This window comes from Octopus bimaculoides, chromosome 10 (genome assembly GCF_046866305.1).
Source record: "Octopus bimaculoides isolate indiv1 chromosome 10, ASM4686630v1, whole genome shotgun sequence".
Lineage (NCBI taxonomy): Eukaryota > Metazoa > Mollusca > Cephalopoda > Octopoda > Octopodidae > Octopus > Octopus bimaculoides.
Window position 1 is genome coordinate 73,121,705 of NC_142937.1, and position 12,119 is coordinate 73,133,823.

General features: G+C 35.7%; 1 protein-coding gene across 1 annotated transcript in view; it reads left to right on the forward strand.

Moving 5' to 3' along the window:
• LOC106871867 (EF-hand domain-containing protein 1) overlaps positions 1-12,119 on the forward strand; it is a 115,159-nt gene that overhangs the window by 35,904 nt on the left and 67,136 nt on the right. The window contains exons 2-5 of the mRNA XM_089358804.1: positions 3,654-3,875; positions 4,277-4,427; positions 10,908-11,044; positions 11,301-11,528. Of these exons, the coding sequence (XP_089214930.1) occupies positions 3,654-3,875; positions 4,277-4,427; positions 10,908-11,044; positions 11,301-11,528 (738 nt within the window). The remainder of the gene's footprint in view (positions 1-3,653; positions 3,876-4,276; positions 4,428-10,907; positions 11,045-11,300; positions 11,529-12,119) is intronic.

The following is a 12,119-nucleotide window of genomic DNA, read 5'->3' on the forward strand; positions in this document are numbered from 1 at the left end:
ATCACCACCACCAGTGCTGCCACCACCACAATCATGGCACCATGCAGTAGGATTGAACCAAAAACACATATTCATGAAGTGAGCTTCTTAACCTCTTAGCTGGTTAGATACACACACACACACATGTGCGCACGTGCACACACACTAACACAAACACACACGGACACACACAAATACACACACACATACACACACAAACGCACACACATATACACACAAACATACACATACTCAAACACATGCACACACAAACACACAAACACACACAAACACACACATACACAAATATACACACATGCACACATGCACACATGCATGCACACACACACACAAACACACACATACACACAAACACACACATACACAAATACACACACATGCACATGCACACATGCACACATGCACGCACACACACGCACACACACACACACACACACACAGAGTCATTGGTGGAATCACTTTGATGAGAGCTTCTCATGATCAGGCTGAGATATACAACAACAAAAACAACAAAAGCAGCAACATCAACAACAAGAATGTGAACTTTCATTCTTTTAAAAGCTGATTAAGAACCTGTTATAGGGTACCACTAATATCAAATATGTAGTAAGTCCCACTAATAGTTATTTAATTAACTGCAGATTATTACTACAGAAATTAGTGGTTTTGTGCTAAGATGCTTTGGTGAGTCAAAAGATGGAGAAGGGAAACTCTAGTGTGTCATGTTAGACTAAATTCCTTGCAGCATTTAGTTACAGACCTTTACAGACAAGCATTGAGGATGATTTATATTTCTGTAAAGCTTCCTAGATGTGAATAGAATCATTATAATAGAAGATAAAGGAATCATAAATCATTTTGGTTTACTCTGACAATCGCATAGTGAAACATGGAGAGCAAAGGGCAGATAACTTATCTTAGCTAAGTGAGATAAACATGATTTGTTGAATGGGTATGAGAGATATAATGAGATATAGGGAGTGTGGATGAAGGTGAGGTGTGGAAAGGAGTTAATGAGTGAGCTGGCTTGGGAGGGGATAATAGTGGGCAAAGGGGATTGTTGGAAAGTAGTTTCGGTTGCCGTGTTCCTGGAATATAAGGTGATTGTGTGGACAGGGTGAAGAAGTGTCATTTGATAGCTGAAGATGATAACAGCCAATAAAGGATCAATAATCTGCATCTACCCCCATATCAATTTTATGTCTTTATTATTATTGCTTCCATTGTTGTTATTAAGGCAGTAACTTAGATGTTGTTATAGAATCAGCTAAAATGCCTGGTGGAATTTGTTTCAGTCCTCTACACTCTGAGTTCAAACCATGCCAAGATCAATTTCATTCTTCATCCTTCTGGGATTGATACAATAAAGTATAAGATACAAATTTCAATATATTATCAACTGTTCCCATTTACCAAATTTCTGACCTTATGTCTACATTAGAAACACATCATCATCATCATCATCGTCATCATCATCATCATCATCATCATCATCATCATCATTATTATTATTATTGAGTGAGAGAGCAGCACATGCCATCTAAGTGGCACTGGAGTACTAATATACAAAGCCCAGTATATCCGTCATGACTACTCATCTGATAAGGGGACACCAGGCACATGCAACACAACCATGTGTGCATGACATGATGATCTCATATCAAGATAAACAGTGCATGACCTTGCAGGTGGGGGACCAGTTAGAATTTTCTTCAGGTCGAGTAGCCCATCCCACTCCAAAAGTCCCTGTATAAGGTTTGTTTAAGGATGATGAATGAAACAGCCATATTTCCAGAAGTGAATTATTCAAACCCCAAAGAATTCTTTGCAACACATGGCTATGATGTTCCCCAACTACTTCTGCTCATGATCAGAGATGCACATATCATCAGCCACTAAGGGACAAGCTCAACTGGTCATGGTCAAACAACTGACAAGTAAATCAGTGGTATTGAGCAGAATATTTGCTGTAGCCTATCTTTTATACCAAGACAAAACAAGTACATGATAATACTTCCAATTCAGTTAAGAAGAAAAGCCATGAGAGTCACGGCCTGGTAATGCACCAGGGCATCTATGATTGTTATTATTATTATCATTATTATTATTATTATTATTATTATTATTATTATTATTATTATTGTTGTTGTTGTTGTTGTTGTTGTTGTTGTTGTTATCATTATTCAAAGTTGACTTTACCTTTCATCCATTTGGGGGTCCATAATATAAGTACGAGTTGAATGATGGGGTATATGTAATTAACTTACCTGTCCCCTGAGACTGTTGGCCTCGGAACCATTATTATGATTATTATAATTGTTCTTATTGCTGTTACTATTATTATTCAAGGCTGACTTTGCCTTTCATCCTTTTGGGGTTGATGAAATAAGTACCAGTGGAGCATTAGGCTCGATATAATCGACTATCCCCATTTCACCCAAGTTTCAGGCCTTGTGCTTCTATAGCAGAAAGAATTATTATCATTATTAGGGTAGACTGGCAGAATTGTCAGAGCATTGAACAAAAATTCTTTATTATGTTTAGTTATGGCTCTCTGCATACTGAGTTCAAATTCCATAGAGGTCATCTTTGTCTTTTATCCTTCTTGGGCTGATAAATTAAAGAGTCAGACAAGTACTTGGGTCAGTTTATTTAACTGGTTTTGTGTTTATTTTAGAAGCAGTTATTATTATTATCATTAAAAAGGAAAGAGACGATAGTCATCATCATCATCATCATCATCATTACATCTGCTTACCATACTGGCATGTGTTGGACAGATTGTGATATTTCAAATCAGTTCTTATTGGAAAGCTCAATCCTTCCAATATGCCCATGGGCATATGGCATAGTGGTTAAGAGCACGGGCTACAAGCCCCAAGATTCCGAGTTCGATTCCAAGCAGTGACCTGAACAATAATGACAATAATAATGATAATAATAATAATAATAATAATACCAGGCCTACCATCCCTAAAGGAAGTACAAAAAATCGTGTTAACTGGAACGATTCATGTACTGAGAAGAGCATTATTGCTATGAAAACAACATCCATTCATGAATTTATTAATTTTTTTACATACATATTTTACCTGTGAATTTGCGTGTGTAAACTGGGAATGCATACAATGAACTCTGTCCTAGGTGTACGGAAAACACTCAGCGAGAAATGGAAGAAAATTTGAAGAAAGAAGAAAAGAAGACAACATAATGATAATGATAATAATAATAATAATCATAATAATAATAATAATAATAATAATAATAATAACATTGAAAAATACCTTAGGAATGAGAACCCAGGTTCGAAATTATCCCAAGACACTTGAAGAAGGCTGGAGGGTATATCAGCCAAAACGTGTTAACAACAAACAAGATGAGGACAAATATCTGTTGAATGTAAATAATGTAAATAATGCACATAGTTCCTCATCTCTTAAATATATAACTGAAGTACCAGTCATGTACTGGAATTTAATAAAAAATTGTACTCTTAAAATTTAAAGTTAAATAGCAGTAGCATTCTTCCCTTTCCTGGGACTGCCACATTAAGTTGGCACCAAACCATGACTTTATCGTGCTGCTACTGTATAAGTCTCTCTGAGAGATTTAGAAATGGCAATATTTCTAATACTAATTTTAATCTTTTTCAGAAAACTAATTTCCATCGCAGTCATACCTTGAATTACCATAACGGTTATCGCGTAGAGAAATTAGTTCAAAGAGGAATTGGTGGAGAAATTCTCGATAAGAACCAGTTGAATGAACAAGAACTTCAGGAATTGGCCAATTTCCACACCCTACAGACCTATGGTGAACCAAAACCAGCAGCTCCTGATCCTTTTATTCCTGCACATGTCACCTTAAATAACAAAGTAAGTTAATTTAGGTAGTGTATATATATATATATATATATATATATATATATATATATATATATACATACATATGTGTGTGTATGTGTCTGTGTATGTATATACATATATGTGTATAAATATATATGTATGTGTTCGTGCATAAATTGAGCATATAATCATTAAAATGATTATATCAGTAGCCAGTGTGTAAAAACGACCATATTGGTAAAATTAATATTTTAGTATATAATTATAAATATATAATTATAATTATATACTTAAATATATGTGTATACACACACACACATATATATATATATTATTCTCTGTTTCAAATGAATTTTTTGATGTTCTCTTTCTATGTATTCTGTATTTTCTGTTGAGGATATATTATAAACAGTTTTTTTTTTTGATTTCAGGTTCTTAGATTTTATTGCTTTTTTAAAGAAACTGTGAATGAATCCCCACAGGAATTCTATCGTGTACGACCTTGCAAGATCTACTACTTCATTGTTGACGATACTATAAGTGTGAATGAACCACCTGTTGATAACAGTGGAATAGCACAAGGTTGGTAAAATAGTTCTTGGTTAAGTGCCTTGCTTGATATGCCCTGAAAACTTTCGTGCAACCTTACAAAATATGTTACTGTTATCTTTGTGACAACTATCCAATGACTACTATCATGGTAAATACAGGTGACACGTCCAGACAAGTTCCAGTCTTATCAAACCCCATCAATGAAGCATAACCTGCTCTATACATGCCAAGTTATTCATGAGAGAATCACAATATTGATGTAAAAATAATGTAAACATGTAGGCATAGAAGTGTATCATAATGGCCGAGGGAAGTCACTTGGAATGTTCCATCTTCACAAAAAAATAACAGTCAAGATAAATATATACCTACATATAGCTATATTTGTGTACCTGTCTGTCTGTCTGTATTAATGTGTGTCTGTATACACACACACGTGCACACACACACACACACACACGAACACACACACACACACACATACACACACACGTCAACCTACAAAATAAGCAGTTGTGATGAATTAGGTATAATTCTTATTTCTTTTTCTCTTCCTTCTCTTAATCCTTTTACTTTCGCCAGAGTCTCATCTCTTTCTTTTCCTCCATGAGCACCCATCTGACAAAGTATTTATAAAAACTTCATAATATGGTAATTGTAGGAGCAGAAAAGAATAATAGTTATACATACAAGATGGAAGAAGAGCACATGCATCCCATTGCCTTCATACAACTGTACATTAATCTAATAATATGAAAAATCTTGCATGATTTGAAGAAAACACTTTTACATAAGTGGGTAAGAGAAATAACTCACTGATTGCAATTGAAAGGAAATGAATTATACATGAATTGGGTGACATAATCAATGTCATGTGTAAAGATTCTTAATTGAAATTTCCTTCTAAATTAGAGAAAACAAATAGGTAATTACAACTGTTAGTCATTTTCAGTGGAAAAGGGAGATAATTTCAAGAAATTAATGGTTTATTCTCTCATATTTATTTAGATGTTGAGAAAGAATAGACTGATATTTTTTTGCAGACAAGTAATAACAAAGGACATGTTTTGGTCTATTTAAGTATATTTACTCAAACCAGCAAAATAGATAGATGTTTACTTATACAAAAAGTTACGTAAATTTTTAGTCAGAATAATTTGTATAGCTAAACACAGAAAGATCAATGGGAAATAGTTCATATGGGCCAAAGGTGTAAATATAGATAATTAGGTTACAGGCTGCTTAACTGAGTGCTATACACACAAACATTTTTAAGCTAATGAAATTTCTTGTGTTGGAGTAGAAAATATAACAACAAAACGTTAAGGGGAAAATAATTTTAAGAAATTAAGAAGTAATTTTTTAAGGTAAGAAAGAAAACTTGTGTCTTAGTTTACAGACACTATACCAGCCAAAAATATGTATAACTATTTTTCTACACATAAAATTTATCTATTGGTTAGCACACTCATTTAGTTTGTACTATGCTGATGAGATTTAATAGGCCAAAACATGTCCATAGTTGTCCCTTTGCTACAAACAAATTGAATTTGAGAAATTGTGTGTCTATACAGACAGCACACCCATTCATTCAAATACAGAAGAAAACAAAAACTAAATCCCTCTACATTATCAAAGAACATCTGGCAGTTGAATAACCAAGAAATAGATTACCATGTAATCAAATGGAGCATAGCTGCAAAGAGAAAGATATACAATAGATTGACAGTAATTGCAGCTTATGAGCATCTGAAAACTTTAATATATCAAATCTGCTGGGCAGTATCCTAAATAAGAAGGAAGAAACTTACTCTTCTTGTTTACACGAAAGAAAATTCAAGATATAAAGTTTAACGCATATCACTCTCTTAGAAACATTTCAACTATAAACAAGATTAAAAGAATAGTCAAAAGCTGAACCTTTAATCACACAATAATGTTAAATTTCCCATTATTAAAGTAAGTACTTGTATTAGCTTGTTTGATATATGTGTTTGTCTTCCTACAGGCATATATGTATGTTATTGCTTTGTTCTGATTTGGTTACTGTCTCACAAAGGTTTTAGATGTGAGGACTCGGCTGTTAGATGTGAGAACAGCTTTTGGTTACAGCCAAGTAGATTGATTATATTATGGTATATCATCATCATCATCATCATCGTTTAACGTCCGCTTTCCATGCTAGCATGGGTTGGATGATTTGACTGAGGACTGGTGAAACCGGATGGCAACACCAGGCTCCAATCTAAATTTGGCAGAGTTTCTACAGCTGGATGCCCTTCCTAACGCCAACCACTCAGAAAGTGTAGCAGGTGCTTTTACGTGTCATCCGCACGAAGGCCAGTCAGGCGATACTGGCAACGGCCACGCTCGAAATGGTGTCTTTTATGTGCCACCCGCACAAGAGCCAGTCCAGGGGCACTGGCAACGATCTTGCTCGAAAATCCTACGAAGGCCAGTCAGGCGGTACTGGCAACGGCCACGCTCAAAATGGTGCATCTTATGTGCCACCCACACAAGAGCCAGTCCAGGGGCACTGGCAACGATCTCACTTGGCTTGCCGGGTCTTCTCACGCACAGCACATTTCCAAAGGTCTCGGTCAGTAGTCATCGCCTCGGTGAGGCCCAATGTACGAAGGTCTTACCTCACCACCTCAGCCCAGGTCTTCCTGGGCCTACCTCTTCCATGGGTTCCCTCAACTGTTAGGGTGTGGCACTTTTTCACACAGCTATCCTCATCCATTCTCACCACATGTCCATACCAGCGCAATCGTCTCTCTTGCACACCACAACTGATGCTTCTAATGTTCAGCTTTTCTCTCAAGATACTTACACTCTGACGGGTATTCACATCCAACGGAGCATACTGGCTTCATTCCTTGCGAGCTTACGCATGTCCTCAGCAGTTACAGCCCATGTTTCACTGCCATGTAGCATGGCTGTTCGTACACATGCCTCATACAGTCTGCCTTTTACTCTGAGTGAGAGTCCCTTTGTCGCCAGCAGAGGTAAGAGCTCTCTAAACTTTGCCCAGGCTATTTTTTTCTCCTGTTCATTATTACTAACAATCTCTCTCACACACACACATCATGATACGTGTTTCATGTCACTGAGATCTTCAGGTGAGAACTGTTACAACTTGGTGATGGTGATGTATTTATTGGTGTAGATATGATTCCATGCTTGTGTCTGTTTAATATCTGGTTTTTACACTTGCTGATTGGCTGTTATTTTTGTGTTTTTTCACTGATTATTTTTAGATATGGAGGTGTGATATTAATTTGCATATCCATTGCAGATTTAATAATCTAGTTAAAGTCGTTCTTTTGTTAATTTTCTTTTATTGCATTGTGTTTTCACATGTTATGAGATTTTTAAAGGTGTCTGTGAGTGAGTTGGTGTGAAACTAATTAAGGATGGTTCTATTTATAGAAGATGATTCATGGCTGAATGGTTTTCGTATGACTCATCATCATTACCATCTTCATCGTCATTGTTGTTGTTGTCATCATCGTTGCCGCTGTCAACATTTAGCATCTGTTTTCCATGCTGGTATGGGTTGGATGATTTGACAGGAGCTGACGAGCCAGAGAGGTGCACTAGGCTCTATTTGTCTGTTTCACAATGGTTTCTACTGTTGGATGCCCTTCCTAATGGTAACCACTTTACAGAGTGTGCTTGGTACATTTTACATGGCACCAGCATGGGTGCTTTTCACGTGGGACTTTTGCTGGTGCTTTTGATGCATGGGTGCTTTTTACAAGTGTTTGTGTTAATTCAATGGGAGTGACTATTTCAAATGTGGTATGAGACTAGTCATGAGATGAAAGTTCATTTTCAATAGGCAATATGTGTGTGTATGTGTGTGTATGCATGCATACATGTGTGCAACAAAATATGTGTGTGTGCAACAAAACCTTCAGAAACTAGAAATACTTGAACAAGTAATACTCTTATCAGAATTAGAATCTCAAGAAGGACAATCATGCAATATCAACAGTAATATTTATACAACAAATATGTACACAATAATATGTATACAACAAAACCACTGTAAGCCAAGGAACCAAGAACCATTATTATATAGGTCTAATTTGACTAGAACTAGAATTTCAATGAAGGGCAACTTAGAACCATGAGGATACAAAATAGAAAAGTTTCACAGTCAACAAGCACATCATATATGTACACGTACATATATATTATATAAAGTATATATAGGATGGCATACTGGCAGAATCGTTAGCATGTTGGGTGAAATGCTTTGCAGTATTTTGACTGTCTTCACGTTCTGAGTTCAAATTCTACTGAGGTTGAATTTGTCTTTCATCTTTTTGAGCTCAATAAAATAAGTACGAGTTGAGTGCTGGGGTCAATGTAATTGACTTACCTTCTATCCCAAACCTGCTGGCCTAGTGCCAAACTTTGAAACCATTATATGAAATATATAGACACACACAGATATATGTTTCTATCTATCTATCTATCTATCCATCTCTCTCTATCTATCTATCTTATCTATCGATCTGTCTATATATTTATGTTTATATTATCATCATATGATGTGATAAATATTTATTGTTATGTTGTCTGATGTCTGATATCATTAATTATAGCTTGCTTTTGACAATGTGGTAATTGTCTTGTTTTGTCATTTTAAAAAGTAAAACAATAATCATGAATTGTTGGCAATTGTTGAAAATCACTTGTAATGTCTTTGCCAAATTTTTTATTACAACCTAAACATAGAATTATCTGTAGAATGATAGTGGAAAGCTCTATGAAATGTTTCTTAATGTTATCTCTCTGAAATAAGCAAAGGATGAAATGTCTGGTGGTTTTAAATTATATCCCTTAATGATCAGCTCTGACTTTTGCCTTTTCAGCATTGATAAAATAAGTACAGGGGCATGTATGTGTGTGTGCATGTGTATGTATGTATGTATGTATGTATGTATGTATGTATGTATGTATGTGCATGTGTGTGTGCATGCGTGCGTACATGTGTGTGTGTGCATGTGTGTGAGTGTGTATGTATGCATGTATGTATGTATGTATGTATGTATCTATCTATCTATCTATCTATCTATCTGGTGGGATGAGTAAATTGTCGCCATTTTATATTTTTAATTTTGCACATGCACATTGTTTGTTCTTGATTTTGTTGACTACACAGTACAGTAGGGTCAGTTGGGCACTGTCTTTGGGAAAAACAGGACCATGATGCAATTCACTCTGTCAGAAATTTGGAAACGACATGCTGTACTGTTTGGCATTCACACTGGAAGCTCCAATATGAACATTTTAGTGTTGGGTGTCAATCTGAGGACATGCACCGGGAGTGATAAAAATCAAACATCCAGTCAACATCATGGTGTTTGGAGTGATCACTAGTGATGGTGATGTTATGCCTCCATTCATCTTCCCACATGGCCTCAGACTCAACATGGAACCCTACATTGAATGCCTGGAGACGGTAGTGCTGCCCTGGGTCAAGTGAGTGGCTGCTGGAACACCCTATCCCTGGCAACAAGACTCTGCACCATGCCACATAAGCAGGAGAACCCAGTCATGGCTGTTGGACAATTTCTGTGGTCACATCACCCCTAACATCTGGCCACCTAACTCCCCACACTTGAACCCCATTGATTATTATGTGTGGGGTACAGTTGAGTGAGAGACCAAGAAAACTCTTTGTAACATCAAAGATGAACTGAAGGGAAGGATTATGGCAGCATTCACCAACTTAAACAAGGTGACCATCCAGAAGAGTTGCAGGAGATTTTGAAGTCGTCTAGAGGTCGTGGTTGAAGCCAATGGCGATTTTATTGAATAAATTTACTGTTTAGTATTTCAATATATTTTTATGAAAATGAGATGTACAGGTGCCAGTTACATGACACCAGTTACATGACACTTGGCTTGTTGGGTCTTCTCGAGAACAGCATATAGCCAAAGATTTTGGTCACTAGTCATTGCTTCTGTGAGGTCCAAAGTTTGAAGAAAAAAAAAAAAATATATATATATATATATATAATCTAATATAATATAATATAAAAATTGATATAAACAGTTAGGTGCAATATAAAACCATAAAGGAAAACTTTAATCATTGCTAATTGTAACTGAGGATGCTGAAGCACCTATATCGCAAGAAATAAGAGTTAAAATCTCTTAATTCTGTATAAAGCACACAATATATATACACTGACAGAGGAGATAACCACCCCAAGAACGACTCCATTGATCACTGGACTAGACTAGTTTTGCCTATCAGTCATAGGCTCATCAGCAGTGACTACTCAATTGCTCTATATTTTGGCTAAATCGGACTATCAGTATATATATTTACCATATAGATTTATGGCTGATTTAGCAAAATGCTAATATGTATATTAAAAATTAATATAAACAACTATATGTGCGTGTGTGCGCATGTACAATTGACTATACAGCTTTTGGAAAATGCAATCTGTGTAAATTTTAAAAATCAATGTTATTTCTCTGTAGGTCCATTTTTGAAACGACAACAAATTCCTAAGAATGATCAAAAGGACATTTGGCACTGGACAGATCTGAACATTGGTGTTGATGTGACATTTTTTGGTCGTACATTCCATATTTATGACTGTGATGTCTTCACAAGGGTTTGTTTCATTCTTTCATTTACTACAATTCTCTCGAATGATTATTATTTGTTCATTTTTTCTCAAGAGTTATTTCATTTTGCTTAATTTACCAAAGATTTTGTCTTTCTGAAATGCAGATTATTAAATATCATACAAAATATTATTTTGAAGTTTGCTTTCCTGATTCATATCCTTTTTCTCTTATATTGTTCTCACAAGGTATGAATATCTAGGATTACGCTAAATAATTTCTTTTTGTCTCGTATGGTTTCAGAACTTCTTGGAGAGTGAAGGAATTGAAGTTAATGCAAAGGAAGAAGTGCCCATTGATCCATACATTGACAATCGTAGGAAAGCAAACCTGCAAAAGACATACACTGCACCATCAGAATTTGATAAGCTCAAACAATTCTTAGAAATGGACCGCAAAGTATTGCGTTTCTATTGTATCTGGGATGATAGTAAAAATATGTTTGGAGAGATAAAAGAATACATCATACATGTTAGTATTACCATTTTATTTCTCCAATTACTGTAAGTTTTAAATAGATTGTTGAAGAGCAAATAAACATTTTGAGAATTTAAAAGAGATGTTCATGCAATCAGAAATATAAGTAAATATCTGACAAATATAAATATATATATTAAAAGTGTAGGCATGGCTATGTGGTTAAAAAGTGCACTTTGTTAACCAAATAATTTCTGGATTAGTCCCATTGTGTGCATGGAGGCACATGGCTTAGTGGTTAGGTTGTTGGTCTCATGATTGTAAGATTGTGGTTTTGATTCCTGGACCAGGCAGTGTGTTGTGTTCTTGAGCAAAACACTTCATTTCATATTTCTTCAGTCCACTCAGTTGGCAAAAATGTGACAGACTGGTGTCCTGTCCAGGTGGGGAAAATATATGCCATGGAAACTGGGAAACCAACCCTTATGAGTTGATGCGACTCAAGAAGGAAACTTTACCTTTACTTTTTACTCACTGTATGACACCATGGGCCAAGTGCATTATACTATAGTCCTGGACCAAACAATGCTTTGTGAGTGAATTTGGTATAGAAAAACTGCGCAGAAGCCCATCAAATAGGTGTGT